This window comes from Wyeomyia smithii, chromosome 3 (assembly GCF_029784165.1).
Source record: "Wyeomyia smithii strain HCP4-BCI-WySm-NY-G18 chromosome 3, ASM2978416v1, whole genome shotgun sequence".
NCBI lineage: Eukaryota > Metazoa > Arthropoda > Insecta > Diptera > Culicidae > Wyeomyia > Wyeomyia smithii.
Window position 1 is genome coordinate 142,036,825 of NC_073696.1, and position 18,330 is coordinate 142,055,154.

Sequence of the window (18,330 nt, forward strand, 5' to 3'; positions counted from 1 at the left end):
CAAACACAAACCCGAGTGTTCTTAACTTCGTGTGCCCTGGGGAGCCCGCATGCCTACACGTGTTTTCTCAAACGCTTCATTTTTTCAAAAGTACGTATGAAAAAAAATATTGCAGGTGGTTGTATGCGATGGCTAACATGCAACTATCCATTATTATTCCATTGTCAATCTCTTCGTGGCGACTAATGCTTGTGTGTTCCCCAAAACCCCCAAACCGTGGTGTGTTTGTTAGCAGATGGGCCACATGCGCTTTGGAGTGCTGTGGTTTCCCCATGCCTGTCATCTCGGGCTGGAAGACATTTTTTATTGGAACCTGAGACATTCGGAAGAATGACCTGGCATCCCTGCTGCATAACCAGAAATCGTAGGCCCTTTTGTTCTCTTTGTTCCCTTCGACCCTTCCCCCCTAATAAACCAAGGCCTGCTTATACTTTTATCTACCTACCAGCTTTTTGGTCCAAACCTCTACGATAAACAATTTCAAATCTTAATGCATATATTCGTAATATCTCTCAATTTGTAGAAATAATAAAGAAAACCTGTAAACCTAATTTGTTTTTAAGTTGATTTTATTCTGATTAATTATAATGGTTGGTACAAGGAAAATTTTCAGAGCACCCTTTTCTTCGGGTCAGGTCGTATTACTGTTAACGTTATTTTACCAGTTGAAGTTTTGAATAATGTGCTGCAATCTTCAAATGACATATTGCCTATAACCTCAGTGTTCAGGCGCGTCACAATGTCTCCTTTCCTTAGTTTTCCGTCACTGTCTGCGATTCCTCCTGAAACCTGAAAGATGTATTAAAACTGACATTGTAGTTGAATTTAGTAAATAATAAGTGAATAAAGTTAATCTTCTATAAATATTGAACAGGTCAAACAATAGTACATCTCCTGCTATACTGCATTTGTTAAGATAAACGCATCAAATTAAGTTAATTACACTGTCATTTATGTATCCATCTATTCTCTACCTATATTTGTAAATAATAGTTTTTGTATGTATGTATGTTCCAGCATAATTCTTGAATGCCTGAACAGACATCCCCCGAACGTGGCATACGAGTTATGTTTCTGTAACTTTGCGCAAATCGGATCCGAGCAAAGTTCTATACCTAATAAATTGCAAAACATTTTATCCTAGTATCACCAAAACAGATAACAAATTTTGTTAAAAGTTTGTATGAATTAAGCGACAGCGTAACAAACTCAATAATAAAGAACTACAGAACAGAACTCTCAGTATCAACATATTATGTTATCACAGATAACATCCAATTAACATAAATTGAATAATTTTCCAACGATATTGATACCATAAATAATTATCTGTTTGTTATTGCAATAACAGAAACAGTATTTTTTTTATAGGGGGAGAGTTTGTAATGATTTATTTATGTACTAAAATATCTATTCAGTATTAGTATTGTGTGTTCTGCCACAAATGGTGACATTTCAACACTATTATATATATTTGTACGCTTTTTAGTATTATTGAATGTTATTAGCTTTCGCAGTTAAGATAATGTAATTGTAGGAAAATTATTAAACCTACTTGTCAAGAAAAAAAAGGAATAAAAGGAATAAAACGAAACTTAAAATAAACTTAAAACTATCTTACTGACTATAAAGTGAGCTAATCGTTGCAATTGAGGATTGCAACGATTTTTGTCGGAATTTGTTGATAATTTGGCTTGATATATTTTCTAATGTTTCTACATTAGTGAGCATATGAAGCTCGTTCGTGCTAAACCAGGGAGGATGCTTCAAAATCATTTTCAAAAGTTTATTCTGAATCCTTTGAAGTGTCTTCTTCCTGGTTGCACAGCAACTTGTCCAGATGGGAACTGCATATAACATTGCTGGTCTAAATATTTGTTTGTAAATTAACAGTTTATTCTTGAGACAAAGTCTAGAATTCCTGTTGATAAGAGGATATAAACATTTGATATACTTATTGCACTTTGACTGGATATTTTCAATGTGCTCCTTGAAAGTAAGATTCTTATCATAAATTAGCCCTAAGTATTTAACTTGATCAGACCAATTTAAGACCACACCGTTCATCTTAATAACATGGTTATGGGTGGGATTGAGAAATGAAACTCTTGGCTTATGAGGAAAAATAATTAACTGTGTTTTTGAAGCATTAGGGGAAATCTTCCATTTTTGTAAGTATGAAGAAAATATATCTAAACTTTTTTGAAGCCGACTGCATATAACACGAAGGCTTTTTCCTTTTGCGGAAATGCTTGTATCGTCACAAAACAGAGATTTCTCACAACCTGGTGGTAAATCAGGAAGATCAGAAGTAAAAATGTTATATAAGATTGGGCCCAAGATACTCCCCTGAGGCACACCAGCTCTAACAGGCAATCTATTAGATTTACCATTTAGATAGTTAACCTGGAGAGTGCGGTCAGTTAAATAACTTTGTATCATTTTTGGGAAGTAAAGCGGAAAACTGAAATTTGACATTTTAGCTATTAAACCTTTATGCCAAACACTGTCGAATGCCTTTTCTTTATCTAGAAGAGCAGCTCCAGTCGAATAGCCTTCAGATTTATTAGTTCGAATCATATTTGTTACTCTAAGTAACTGATGAGTAGTGGAATGCCCATGGCGAAAACCAAACTGCTCATTTGCAAAAATTGAGTTCTCATTGATATGTGTTATCATTCTATTAAGAATTATTCTTTCAAAAAGTTTGCTAATAGAGTAAAGTAAACTAATTGGTCGATAACTTGATGCCTCAGCTGGATTCTTTTCAGGTTTTAAAATTGGAGTGACTTTGGCATTTTTCCATTTCGTAGAAAAATGTGCTAGTGCAAAGCATCTTTAAAAAATTTTTACCAAGAAATTTGAAGAGTTTTCGGGAAGTCTTTTGATGAGGATGTAGAAAATCCCATCATCTCCTGGTGCCTTCATGTTTTTGAATTTTTTGAGAATGGTTCGCACCGCATTCAAGTTTGTCTCCAATACCTCTTCGGAAAGAAATTCTTGGGTGGTGATCTGAACATACTTTTGGTTTACTTCATTTTCAATAGGACTTACTACGTTCAAATTGGAGAGTCGCAAGAGAGTGAATCTATGTTTAATTTCCTTTTGTAATTCTTGAAAAATAATTTTCAAAGCAGGATCACGAAATCTTTGGTATTGGCGTCTCCGTATGTTCTTCAAACGTATAAGAAGTTGAAGTTCACTGTCAATAATTGGTGTATTAAATTTCACTCTTGCCTTAGGATGATAAATTCCGGGCATTGAGTATTAAGCTGCTAAAATTTTCTAATGCTCTGTCAATGTCAGCACTATTTTGTAAAATAATATCATCATTCAAATTTTCCTCGATCGTAGAACGATATCTATCCCAATTAGTCTTGTGATAATTTAACACAGATCTAGTGGGATTTAAAATAGTTTCATGGGAAATAGAAAATGTTATGGGAAGATGATCAGAATCAAAGTCAGCATGAGTTAATAAATCACTGCATGAATGGCTTTGATTTGTTAGTACCAAATCAATTGTAGATGGATTCCTAACAGAAGACAAACATGTAAGACCATTTGGAAATAAAACTGCATAAAATCCAGCCGAGCAATCATTAAACAATATTTTTCCATTGGAATTGCTTTGAACAATATTCCAAGATCGATGTTTCGCATTAAAATCACCGATGATCAAAAATTTAGATTTATTTCTTGTGAGTTTTTGCAAATCTCCCTTGAAATAATTTTTTGCTCACCAGTGCATTCAATAGGCAAATACACTGCGGCTATAAATAAAATGCCAATACTTGTTTCAATTTCAATTCCCAAACTCTCGATAACTTTGATTTCAAGATGGGGTAAAACACGATGTTTTATTCGACGGTGGATAACTATTGCAACTTCACCACCGGCAACATCAATTCTATCGAACCTATGAACTATAAAATTTGGGTTCTTTTTTAGTTTAATATTTGGCTTTAAAAGCGTTTCAGTCACAACTGCAAGATGCACATCGTGGACTGTTAAAAAATTGAAAAATTCATCCTCTTTCGCTTTTAAAGAGCGAGCATTCCAATTTAGAAAATTTACAGCATTATTTGAAATCATTGCTGAATTTCAATTTCATAACAATATTAGTTGTAAATTTTATACCTTCTTGAACAGCCTCGTACATCGAGTTACAGTTCAACAAAACGGACATTAGCTGCAGCATGGATTGTTGTAGGTATTCAATCTTTTCGGGAGTTGGATTACCTAAATCAATACTGGCTGACTTTTCAGCACCAAACACGAATGGTTTGTTACTGTTTGAATTTGAAATATTACCTGAAAGGACACTGGCATATGAACAGCCTTTCTGAAATTTGTTATCTGAGTTTAAATTATTACCTACAGACACACCTGCTAATGAAAGTGCTGGTGATGCCTGAACAGTACTGAAAGTCTTTTGATTACCCACATTGACAACAGGTTGTTTAGAATTCCTACGTTGTCTGGAAGCAATAATTTTTGACCTTACAGGACAATTAAAAAAAATTAGATTTGTGATTTCCCCCACAATTTACACATTTGAAACTATTAGTGATCTCTTTCACGGGGCAGATATCTTTCGTGTGACTAGTGTCACCACAAATCATACATTTTGCAGCCATATGGCAGTTTCGAGTTCCATGACCATAGGCTTGACAATTCCGATATTGCGTAAGATTATGGATTCCTCCATGTCTCTTGAAATTTTCCCACTTTATTCGCACGTTGAATAAAACACGTGCTTTTTCTAAACATTTTAAATTATGTACTTTGGTACGATCAAAATGCACTGAGTAATTTTCCTGGTGTATTCCAGTTTGAAAAATTTTGGCATTCGCCTTTCGTTTCATCAAAATTACTTGGTTGGGGGCAAAACCAAGTGATTCTGACAAACAATCTTTGATTTCATCAATACTTTGATCATTTGAGAGACTTTTCAACACAGCCTTAAACGGTCTCTCGTTTTTGGCATCAAAAGAGTAAAATTTACACATCTTTTCATTCAAATACTGTAAAAGATGTTTATGGCCATCAAAAGATTCGGCCAAAATACTAATTTCGCCTTGGCGACCAATTTGAAAATTAGCTTTCACATTCGATAGAAATGATGAAAGTTCTGATCGAAATGCTTTAAAGTTTGCTACAAATACCACAATACCACAACACCTTCTTCATAACGGCTTTATGCTCAGTATGAGAAGTTTGGAATTCTAGATCCCCAACAGAAGAAAGATTATCATACCTGTTAGTCGAAATTTCAGTGTCACTTGGAGATGCCTCACGTTTCCTTGATGCCGCATCAAAGCGAGCTTTTTTGTTTTTTCCAGGCATAACTGGACAACTTCACTACACTTTCACTTCACTATAGAATTTAAGTAGAAATATCTCAAACCAAATTAATTCACTAAACACTCGTTAACTTTAAAAACAAATTTATAACTTTGCCTTTCAACAGGTAGTCCTTTAAAAAGATTGCCTGTTGAAAGCGAAAAACAAAATTTTAATATCTCTCGGTAGTCTAAGCCTCGAGCTGTTGGTAAAATGCGACCGTACTGTAGGACAGTTCAAGTCGATCTGGTACAGAAACAGTATAACAGAATCAGTATTCCAGGAGTGTTCTGGATAATATTTTAGGTATAGCAAAACTAGTTATATGGCTGTTATCCAAATTAGTTTTTTTATTCAAAGCAATTTAAATTTAGATTTGTTTTGATTTGTATTTTCGTGTAATCTTTAAATGAATCTTAAAAAAAAAACAATAAATATTCATTGGATGTCTGTATATTTTTACCGAATCGCATCTGGCAGCGTGTTCGCAATTACTCGTGTCATTAGTGAACTTTCACCTTGAGCTTTTCTGGAAAAAACTGCTGGTCCATCTCCCATATGCATTCTTGTTTCGAAAAGACGATCTAAGAAAGCAAATCAAAAAGCAATTGAACAAACATAAATTATTTTGGTTGATATACTCATACATTTTATGTAAACTACCTTCTCCTTTTGTAATGGAGTTTGCATAACATATGGTTCGGATATCCCTGATTTTGAGCTTCCAGCTGGGATATTGGACTTTCTTCCGGTGACGCTGCCACCTACTAATCCTGCAGGCCATAGTGTGCACACTAAAAATTTAGTAAACAAACAACCACTGTCGACGGCCTCAATCGAGAATGTTGGAAGGGGATCGTTGTTTGGTAAACCTTCGATTTCTGTAAATGGTTTCTCCTGTACAGGCATTAAATTAATGTTGAAGAGATTTTTAAGCAAAGGTTTGCGTTTGCTGAGCTCTTCATTTCGCTTTTCAATTTTTCTATATTTTTTCATCACTTTTGTTAACTTTTCCAAGGCCTTCTGTATGTTATTGTTTAGGGGCCGTTCCTAAACCACGTGGTCATATTTTGATCACTTTTTATACCCCCATCCCCCTCCGTGGTCTATCGTGGTCTTATGGCCAAACTTCCCCCCCCCTGTCGATTTAACCACGTGGTCTTTTTATTTGTCAAATGCCAAAAATTCGCTTAAATGTTTACATTTTAATTATTCATTCATTATGACTTTCAGTACATTCTACATTTCTAAAATGCAAAAGCTTCTTTCTTGACTCGGTAACTTGGTGGTAACAATAAATTATAAGTCAGGAAAACAGACGACGTGGTCACATTTCTTAACCGCCCAGCACCGTGCGTGGTCTTTCGTGGTCTTTTGACACTTTTTATACCCCCATCCCCCTCCGTGGTCTATGGTGGTCTTATGGCCAAACCTCCCCCCCTCCCTGTCGAATTAACCACGTGGTCTTTTCATTTGTCAAATGCCAAAAATTCGCTTAAATGTTTACATTTTAATTATTCATTCATTATGACTTTTAGTACATTCTACATTTCTAAACTGCAAAAGCTTCTTTCTTGACTCGGTAACTTAGTGGTAACAATAAATTTTAAGCTGGCAACCTTGCTTGTATTGTTATTGTGCTTATTTTGGTGTCCGTGATTTTGCTGATTTTTGAACTGTATTAAAGCCTTCATACTCGTATAAATTAGTTTGTTGACTTGCTGCGATATCGTTTTCTGTGAAGATAGTGAAGTGTAGTGCTCTACCTATATTTTGAGTGAACTTGTTTAAAGTGATAATTGCTTTTGCTTTGCATTGACATCGGCTCTACCCGCCCCGCGCAATTCGTCTTCTTTGCTAGCGCTCTCTGTGAATAACCACTCCAAGCTAATTCGATCATCAGTGCTTAGTCACTGCAAGTTGCGCAAGCCGTTATCAATACGCCATCAGTTATGCAATCAGCCTCTCAAAAACTCCCTCAGAAATGGAAAAAACTGCTTCAAATGCTGTGAGTCTATAAAGAACCTCAACATGATCAAATGCCACTTGTGTGACTGTATGGCACACACTAAATGTATTGGTTGGGCTCGAGCGAACTTAGATTTTGTCAATGGACAATCAAACCTGCTTTGGCTGTGTAACGATTGCATGCATTCTGTCGAGAATTTAAAGGCAAACAATTCTTCCGATGTTGCCGTTGCTGCTATAACTTCTGTTGCAGAATCGATCACTTGTTGCATGAATGATGTTAGAAACGAGCTTGGTCAAATTAACACATTCATCGGTTCGATTTCCGATAAGTTTTTGGCAAGTGTAACACCAGCGAACCCGCTTGCTGCTCGTAGAAATAAACGGCCTAGAGTTGTCTCACCGACTGAAACTCCCAGACGACCGAAAACTCTATCGGACTTGATGGGTGGAACAAAATCGGCTGAAAATTGTTCCAATTTGGTTGACACAGTTCCGCAACCGACAGAAAAATGTTGGATCTATCTCTCGCGCATTGCCCCGCATGTCACTGAGGATGAAATTACTGCGCTCATTAAAGAATGTGTGCCAGTGGCTCAGCCAGTTGTTCGCAAACTTGTGAAAAAAGACGCTGACATAAGGTCGTTTGCGTTCATTTCTTTTAAAGTTGGCATTGATATCCAGCTCAAAGAGGTTGCGCTGGATGCTAAGAATTGGCCAAAAGGAATTTATTTTCGTCTGTTTGAGGAACGGAATAGCGCAAAGGATTTTTGGGGACCGAATGCACCGAAATTGCCTCGCACCATACATGGAATTCAACCGACAGCTTCAGACAGTACACACGCTACAACTCTAAATTAACCGTGAAATCATCGATGGATGTTTGTGACCAGACAACGCTATGCTTAGACAAATCGTCGCATAAAGACTTCCCCGCTTCAATCGACTTGACGAATTCCACTGACGACCAACTTGTGTTTTTAGGATCCGGCCCGGGACGCACCGAATTAAGCAATATGGAAGCCCCTGACCCGCTCATCACAGTCGTGCCTCTGCAGCCTGCGCTCACCAGCCGTCCCGGTCCTGTGTTTGAGTATGGGGAAGGGGTCTTCCAGCTTGCTAGCATCGGCAAGTATTTTACTGATTTTAACGATTCAACACCTGATATTCCCGCACCTTCTAGTCATCCATCGAAAAACCAACCCGTTATTGAGACTAATCCTGGGCTACGGATTTTTTACCAGAACGTCCGCGGTCTCCGGACAAAAATAGACGACTTCTTCCTGGCCGTTACCGAATATTCGGACTACGACGTGATTGTTATCACCGAGACCTGGCTGAACGAGGAGTTCATTTCGGCGCTGCTGTTCGGAAATCGTTATACTGTATATAGAAAGGATCGTGATGCTGAGCTTACTGGGAAAGAACGCGGTGGTGGCGTTCTGATTGCCGTTACGAACCAGCTGAAATCTAATGTTGTAGCAAACTCAACAGACAGCAAATTGGAACAACTATGGGTTCGCGTATCTACTGATGGTCATGATGTCTGTATTGGTGTGGTGTATCTACCTCCTGGCTGTAATCACGCTGCAGATCCGACGTATATTGAGCAACATATCGAAAGTGTTAGTCACGTTACAGATTCTCTTGGGCCACACGACTCTCATCTCCTATTCGGCGATTTTAATCAACCTAAACTTAAATGGAAAAATGCCCCCAATGGCCATATATACCCTGATCCATCAGAATCAACATTTAGTAGCTCTAGTTCTGTACTTATTGATGGCATGTCAGTTCTTGGTATGAAGCAGTTGAATCTGGTTGTGAATCACAAGAATGCTATACTCGATCTTGTTTTTGCTAACGAGATTGCCGCTAGGCAATGCAGTGTTTCGGAAGCCATAGAACCACTTGTTGAAATGGATATTTTACACCCTCCTCTGTCTGCTTCATTAAACTGTCCGAAGGCAGTTACCTTCGTAGATCCTGTAGAGACACCACAGTTTAACTTTCGAAAAGCAAATTTTGTAGCACTAAGCCATTCTCTCACACAAACTGACTGGACACCACTGTACACAGCAAATAATATCAATGACGCGGTCAAAATTTTTACTACCACTCTTTTGGATTTGTTCCGTCTTCATGTTCCTGCTCCCCGTCCTACTCAATGTCCTCCCTGGTCAAATAATCTACTCAGGACTTTAAAGCGAAGTCGAGCTAGGGCTCTTCGATATTACACTATGAACCGCAATATGATAGCCAAACGTGAATTTCAAACTGCCAGCAATAGGTATAGATGCTATAATCGCCTGCTATATTCACTGCATGTGAGGCGAAAGCAAAACGATCTAAAGCGAAACCCCAAAAGATTCTGGGCGTTTGTAAACGAAAAACGTAAGGAGAATGGTCTTCCGTCAATTTTGACTTATGGGACAGACTCAGCGGCCACTCCTGGTGAAATATGCACACTATTTGCATGCCATTTCTCTAGTGTCTTCAAAGCGGAGGCTGCATCTCCACAGCACGTAGCCGCTGCTATTTGCAATGTACCAGAGGGAGTACTAGAAATGCGAAATATTGTATTCTCTGAAACGGATATTAATGCTGCCATAAAAAAACTGAAATCCTCCTGTCGGCCAGGGCCCGATGGTATTCCACCAATTATATTTAAGATGTGTGCAACTGCACTTTGCGCTCCCCTAACATCAATTTGCAATCAATCAATGGCTGAAGCATCTTTCCCTGATGAATGGAAAAAATCCATATTATTTCCTGTTTTCAAGAAAGGTGATCGTGAGAATGTATCCAATTACCGCGGAATAACATCTCTATGTGTAGGATCTAAGTTGCTTGAAACTCTTGTAAACAAAGTTTTATTTCATGAAGTTAAAAATCACATTTCGTGCGACCAACATGGATTTTTCGCCGGAAGATCAACAGTTACTAATTTAACGGAATTTACGTCATTCTGCTTAAGAAATATGGAGAAAGGAGCCCAAATAGACACCATATACACAGATTTGAAAGCTGCATTCGATCGCGTTGATCATAATTTGCTTCTTGCAAAGATTGAACGGATGGGAGCTGCACCTAATTTCGTTAACTGGGTTAAATCATACTTGATAGATCGCCGATTGTCTGTGAAGATTGGAGCCGCTCAGTCTGACTATTTTACAAATCTCTCTGGTGTTCCACAGGGCAGCAACCTTGGCCCGCTGCTTTTCTCTTTATTTTTCAACGACGTGTGCACGATACTTCCGCGAGGGTGTCGACTTCTGTATGCAGATGATTTGAAAATCTATCTCATCATTAAATCAATCGACGACTGTAGAGAGCTTCAAAAACTTGTTGACATTTTCACTGAATGGTGTAGAATTAACGAGCTAGTCATCAGCACGAACAAATGTTCTGTGATCTCATTTACTCGTAGAAAAAATATGATTGGAGGCGAACAGGTAGAGAGAGTGTCTGTGATCAAAGACCTTGGAGTGCATCTTGATACGACGCTCTCCTTTAGGGAGCACTATTCCGCTGTAATAGCTAAAGCTAATCGTAATCTAGGGTTTATAATCAGGATCTCCAAAGAATTTACAGACCCTTATTGTCTTCGTGCGCTTTACTACTCGCTGGTCAGATCTGTGTTGGAGTATGCTGCTGTGGTATGGAGTCCGTATGCTGATGTCTGGACATCAAGGATTGAAGCAGTTCAGTCGCGTTTTGTACGTTATGCACTTAGGTTTCTTCCATGGAGTAATCCCAATGAACTGCCTCCCTATAAAAATCGTTGCCGTCTTCTGGGAATGGACACGTTGGAAAGGAGGCGTAAACTGGAAAGAGTATTGTTCATACAAAAACTGCTAACTGGAAGTATAGATTCAGCTCGTATTCTAGCGCATGTTAATGTGAATGTTCCACCGCGTAATCTAAGAAGTTTTGATTTTATCAGGTTAGATCTTAGACGCACCGAATATGGTCAGAATGAACCTTTACGTATGATGTGCTCTTTATTTAACAATGTGTACACCTTATTCGACTTTTCTCTGAGTACAAATAGTTTTAGACAACGCTTATTGCGCACAAACGTGTTTGTTTAGTTTAAGTCATATTCATGTAGACCCTGATGTCAGATGAATGCAAATAATAATAATATAATAATAATAAATAATAAATAATAAATAAGTCAGGAAAACAGACGACGTGGTCACATTTCTTAACCGCCCAGCACCATGCGTGGTCTTTCGTGGTCTTTTGACACTTTTTATACCCCCATCCCCCTCCCCGTCCCTCTTTTTATGACCACGTGGCTTAGGAACGGCCCCTTACATGTCTGAATTCTTTAATTTTTTTCTTTTGATTTGTTCACTTGACTTGACAAAACATTGCAATTATCTAAAAGAAAGTACCACAGGGGAAGGGGTGATAAAATGGACACCCTAACCTATCACTCAATTTTCTCAACAATGGACACAATCAACTAAACAACAACAATGCACACAATCAACTAAAACCATGAGTCGATCGCGCACATTAATTGAGCAACTAATGATTGATGCAAAAAATAGGTAGAGATACTCTAATATAGTATTTTTCGAAGTTTTCTTGAGCTTTTTTAAAAAGAGTTTTTTTGGGGGTAATGGACACGTGTGGGTAAAATGAACATTGAGAGGTGGTAATATGAACGCCTTGGACGAGAACGTTAATCATCGCTTTACTGGTAGCAGAGCAAAAACATTTCAAATGACCTGGAAATACGCGAAAATTTAACTGACCATTTTTGATTTGAATGAAACTTCGCACACGTATTTAGCTTAGCAAACTGAGCATTTTTCACAGATGGAGAAATTTTTTACACCCATGAGTTACATTCTAAAAGGGCGTATGTCTTTTGGCATAGGTTTTATTCGAAGCATTGTAGTCCAGAAACCGTTGGTTATATAGAAAAACTGTCTGAGAATGAGTTGTAGGGAATAAAAAATGCATCATAAAAAAATTATACACTGTTCAAAAAAAATTTTTTTGACCAAAAAAAAAATACAAATAAACATTAAATTTCAATTTAGAGCAAAATTATTTCAAATCGCCTGGAAATACGCGAAAATTTGATCGACCATTTTTGATTTGAATGAAACACACACAGGTGGAGAGATTTTTTACACCCATGAGTTACATTCTAAAAGGGCGTATGCCTTTTGGCATAGGTTTTATTCGAAGCATTGTAGCCCAGAAACCGTTGGTTGTATAGAAAAACTGTCTGAGAATGAGTTGTTGCGAATCAAAAATGCATCATAAAAAAAATATCCACTGTACAAAAAAATTTTTTTGACCAAAAAAAATTAAAATTAACATCAAATTTCAATTTGAAAAAAAAGAATAGAATTTTTTTTTATTTTTTTTTTTAAAGAAACTTTACGTTAATACGCAACTTTAAAAAAAAAGTGTAGGATGGAGAAATGAAAAATAATTTTTTTATGTAAGATTAATTTTTTTATCAAAACTCTATTTTTCAAAACATTTGTATTCGGATGATTTTAAAAGATGCAGAGAGTCATTTTGAATCAAAAAGCTCTCGGTAGTAAACATTCTAAAGGCATTGGTTTTCGAGTTATTTATAATTTAAGCTCGAAAAATTATAATTATTTCGGAAAATACACGTTTTTCTTAATTTGTCCATGGTTCTCCAGCAAAAACCATACGTTCATTGGAATGCTTGATCGAAAATATACATCAGCCATCTATGAGAACTATGAGTGAGATTAAACAGTCTTCAGAACACGTTTCTTTTCATAACATTTGAACCACAACTTCAATCTTCATAAAATTCAAAATTTAAGTGTTTTTCAGCCCGTTCATTTTAAATAAATTTTGTTCAAATCGGTTGTGTAGTTTTCGAGATAATGATGTTTCATGATTTTTACATTTTAATACATAACCTCTAAACTAAAAATCCGATTACAATGAAATTTAATAGGGTCTCTTGGGACAACAACACCTTTTATTTGCAATTAATTCCATGAAAACCGGTCCAGCCATCTCTGAGAAAAGTGAGTGAGAATAAAAACCTGCACATACACACACACGCACACACGCACACACACACACACACACACACACACACACACATACACACACATACAGAAATTGCTCAGCTCGTCGAGCTGAGTCGAGTGATATATGCCATGGAGCACTTTTATACTTTCGGTTTTGCAAGTGATTTCTATACCTTTCTAGGAGAAAGGCAAAAAGTTCTGTTTCGACAAAAAAAAATCGACTTTGGTTGTTTATAACTTTAGTTGTTGTTAATCAATCGCTTAAATCGTGTGTACTTCACTAGATAATCTAATGAAGAAGCTACAGTCTTATAAGTAATTTTATTTCAAGTCAATCGGATAAGTAATTTTATTTCAAGTCAATCGGATGTAAACTTTTTCAGTTCTACTGCTCGCCGATTTTGAAAACATGGTTTTGAGAAAAACGCGTTTAAAGTTTCAAAATGCTATAAATCTTGAGAATCGCAATAACAAAGCTCCTAATAATTTTTTTACCCTCAGTCAGCTATACCTGCGCCGTAAAATTGTCCTTCCTAGGTTTTATTTTCTACTTCTTCCTTTTTGTCATCTGATGTATGGCTGCGCCTTATCACTCATATTTAAATACTTTTGAATATAACTCACAGTTTAAAAGTATAGAAAAACTCAAACAAAGAATGTACACAACGAGAACGGCTGATCGACTAAACAAAGGGAAATTGTGAGTAAAAACGTGCTGTAGAGACGCTATAACGGTCGAAATTGATGCAGAGACCTCTATACTTCAAATTTGAAACACGATAACGATCGTAGGTAACTTCTGCTAGTTTACAAAGCCTCGAAATAAAAAGAAAAACGAGCATCGCCAAATTAAACAAAAAATGTGATTTCGGAGTATAAAAGTTGTTCGGTAAAAATTGATTTAAACGGACTTTGAGTTTAGATCTGTACTTGGGCGATGTAGGTTTTGATTCTTAGATAGTTTTAGCATAATTAAGGCCAATAAAAATAAATGGCGAAAAAAAATTTTTTTTGGTAGATATAACCCCTTAAAAAACATTCACATACCAAATTTGGTTGTATTTTCTTAATTGGTTCTTGAGCTATGCGAAATTTGAGTTTAATTTGTAGGGGTGTGCGAAACTGGCTTTTCTGGTGTCGAAACGAAACGAAACGAAATTAACCCTTAATTTCGGTTTCGCCAAATTAGTCGAAACGAAATCAAGGTGAATTTCGAGTTCTCGAAACGAAACGAAATTGGTCTCTAAATTTCGCGAAATTTCGCGAAATTTCGAAAAATAAAATAAATGTTTCTGAAACATAGCATTACAATGATTTGTAACGTTGGAGCGTACGCTAACGAAGTACCCTTCAGCAGATGATCGCAAGGTGCTTACCTGGTCGACGAAGAGTAACGTAGGTATTCAGATATCGATAAACCGACATTGACGAGAAAACCAAAAATGTTAAAAACTAAAATCTTGATGCATTCATTTATACAGATTATATTGCAGGTAATAGTAGCGCGATAGATACAAATGATATAAAGGTCAAACTCGAAATGTCTTGTAAATAATAATTTAATAAACTTCTGAACTGATTCTTTTGGTTTGAATGCAACTATGTTTAAAATAGTAATCCTTCTTTCATAGCACTTTCATCATTCAAAATCCAAGTTTTGTCCTAAAGCTCGAACTGGAAAACATGAGAGATGGTAGGTAGGTTTTCAACCATTCCTGTGAGTTTTGGTGTCCCTAGCAAAGATAACTTTTCCAAAGAGTTTTTCCCTATGCAAACGTAAAAGAGACGAATCCGATAAGCAATTCCTCGGCGGCCTTCTGATGCATTTCTGCATTCTCTAAAAGCAGCAAAATTCACAGGAATGGTTAAAAAGCTGTAAAACCTTTGGAGGGCAACTTTTTTTCCGCTTTTGTCGACCAGTGTTATTGAATTTTTTTTAACATCGTTTAGTCAGACTAGACTAAGTGACATCTTTATCAATTCGAGGAAAACAAAATTTAAGTTAACTATTCTGTAAACTTTGAAGTTTTCAATATTTTTGCACATTTTTTAGTATAACTTAAAATTACTTTTGAACTGAGCAGTTCCACAAAAAATGTCCCAGTTTCAATATTTTTTGTCATTTTAGATTTGGCCTAAACTTTGCATAAACGTTTCTATAGGCTGAGAAGCTATTTAAAATGCTATTTTGGGAGGGTTATTGTGATTATAAATATTTTCAGAGCCAAAAGTTTTTTGATCAGTGTGACGTCTCTGGAAAAGTTTTAGACAGTAATTTTATCTTTCCGATAGAAAAAACTCTAAAAAATTATTTTTTTTTAATGTAAAAGAAACATTAAAATTAATATAAAAAAGCTTATTTTTAAAAAATCTTTTTTTTGTATAAAAATTACAAAAAAATTACCGAAGCGATGAAGAAGTCAAAAAAAAGTTATATTTAAAAAAAATTACAACATGTTTATTTTTGGAAGGACAATATTTTTATCTACAACTTTGCCAAAGGCACTATGCCATTCAAACCAACTGTTTCGATTATAAAAATATTTTAATTACCCACAGAGTGTCCAATTGGAGATTAAATTTATTTTTTCTTTGACTGGCATAACTAGTGTCTCTGGTAAGGTTGTTGAAAATAATTTTGTCCTAAAAAAATATGCCCTGTGAGTTTCTGCGACACCAAAAATAATAAAATGCATTTGGGACCATTCCTAAACTAAGTGGTCATATTTTGATCCCTTTTATACCCCCCTACTCCCCCGTGGTCTTTTGTTTTGTGATATATGCAAATATATGTACAATCAAGTATGAAAAATTTATTTAAAAAATGAAGGTTGAAGAAAACTGATTGTTATTGCGCAAATTGTAAATAGAATTTTCAGTAATATCATTTCCTCAAAACCAAAATAACAAATAGATAATGGTTGTTGAATTTTTGATAATATTTCATTGTCTTTAACAAATATAATAATTTCCTTACCTGAAAGTAATTTAAAATACGCTTTTCTTATTAATTAGTCGTGTCAAATGAATTTATTAGTTAAAAAATTGCGGAAGCTTCGTCTTGACTTAGTGGCAATAATAAATTATGAGTCAGAAAAAAGACTACGTGGTCTATTCGATAACCCCCACACCCCCCGCGTGATTTTTCGTGGTCTTTTGATAACCCCTCCCCCCCCCCGTTTCCCTATATATGACTACGTGGTTTGGGAACGGGCCCTTTGAAACAAACCAAAAATTATTTTTCTTTCAACCAATCAACAGTTAGAATGGAATGTTGTAGTGCAACAAACAAATAGTTTTCTCTTTACTCAATTAAGTTGTTCGTAATCATACTCGTTCTCTTATTTCTCGTTCTTTCTAACCTTTCTTTTCTTCTACCTTGTATATTCGTTAAGTGCAAAGTCAGAATCACTTTTATGCTATAATCTGAACTTGTTTTTGACATTGTAAAATTTGGTGTCCCCTAAAACAAGAGTAACATTCCTCAGTTATGTGTTCAACGAGAGCGAACCATGTACTTTTTATTCATTCATCGATAAAGTATACTTTTTTGGTAACACGTTCAAAATATTTTTGATAAGGTACCTGGCAATTTTGAAACCTATGCTGACTTTGAAGTCAGAGTGTTTTGAAACAATACTAAAAATTCAGGCAATTACAACTTTTTCTGCTCGACACATCGATCTGCACACTTTAAGGCATGATATCTGTTCAGCCTAGTGATAGCAATGAACTATCTGAAAAAACACATTCAAATACACTATGGTGTGCGAAGAGGAGTCCTCTAACACAGAGAAATCCGAAAAAACGCATGAAAATTTTTAAAAGTCGAGTAGCATAGAACATTTGGCCTGTAAGATAGAGCTTCAGAGCTTTAGTTTTGACAGAAATTGCTATGCCCTCCTAAACGAAAGACAAAAAGTGACCTCTTTAACCTTGTGGGCTGCAAATATATCAACATTTTGATGTACGTAAAAGATGCGTACAATTTATTCCTACAAACAAATTACTAGATACCTTGTAGCGCATTTGGACGGCTTCAAATTCCTCGAATATGACTTCTAGGGTTTGCAATATTCCCGGGAATCGATTTCCCGGGAAAAGGAAATGAAAAATCGCATTTCCCGGGAATTCCCGGGAACCGGGAACAGACAATTTTTTTGCAAAATGTGATTTTAAATTAAGTTTATCAGTCAAAGATAACACAAAAAATATTTAAAATTTCATTCTCAATTCGCATGAAAAACAAAAGACAAATAAAATACAAAACCTATTCAAGTTAACATGAAAAATCCGTAATCGATCTGTAGCATATATTTGCAGAAGAGGAGAATTAAGGGTCTTCATGTCGTCAAACAATCGCTTCAGATCCGCTGACAATTTTCCGTTAAACTTAAAAATGTTATTTCCTTCTGTAAAACTTTGCTCAAGTCTGCTGAATCACCGCTGATGTTCGATTTCTAGAATACTTTCAAATCACCGATTACAGCTTTTGCTACACTTAATTGAAAACTGGTGTCCAATTCTTTCAGTTTGTTTAAAACTGAGTGTTAGGCAGGCATTGGACGCGGAAAATATTTGCTATATTCGGTACGGATTTTTTGAGCAAAATATGTTTTACACTACAATAAATATTTACTTGAGCGGTAGCAAACCTATTCGCTATTTTTTTTTTTTTTTTTTCATTTAAATATATTTGCTATGCCATTGTGATATTTTTAAATAAACTGCGTCGCAAATCTTCTTTTCTAGTTTTATTGAATTATTTATTTCAGGTCGCACTAGTTTGACGTATTTAATTTTATTGCAATATTGCATAGGAAACTATAGTGAATCTTACAAAATTTTTACCGGAACTCGGGAATCCCGGGATCCCGGGAATCAATATTTCTGTTCCCGGGATCCGGCAATCCCGGGAAAAGCTATTTCCCGGGAAATCGTTCCCGGGATTGCAAACCCTAATGACTTC

The 18,330-nt window shown here is 36.0% G+C and overlaps 1 protein-coding gene and 1 long non-coding RNA gene across 2 annotated transcripts in view; both read right to left on the reverse strand.

The window, feature by feature from the left end:
* Window positions 1-551: 551 nt before the first annotated feature.
* The window catches only part of LOC129728622 (inactivation-no-after-potential D protein), a 1,023,112-nt gene continuing 1,005,333 nt past the window's right edge, over window positions 552-18,330 (reverse strand). Inside the window, exon 18 of the mRNA XM_055687071.1 lies at window positions 552-789. Within this exon, the coding sequence (XP_055543046.1) occupies window positions 610-789 (180 nt within the window). The 3' untranslated portion in view covers window positions 552-609. The remainder of the gene's footprint in view (window positions 790-18,330) is intronic.
* On the reverse strand, window positions 5,716-6,399 carry LOC129727490 (uncharacterized). Its single transcript, XR_008728542.1, has 2 exons — window positions 6,010-6,399; window positions 5,716-5,930 (listed from the first exon to the last, which is right to left on the reverse strand). It is a non-coding gene; the product is annotated as an uncharacterized LOC129727490 (long non-coding RNA).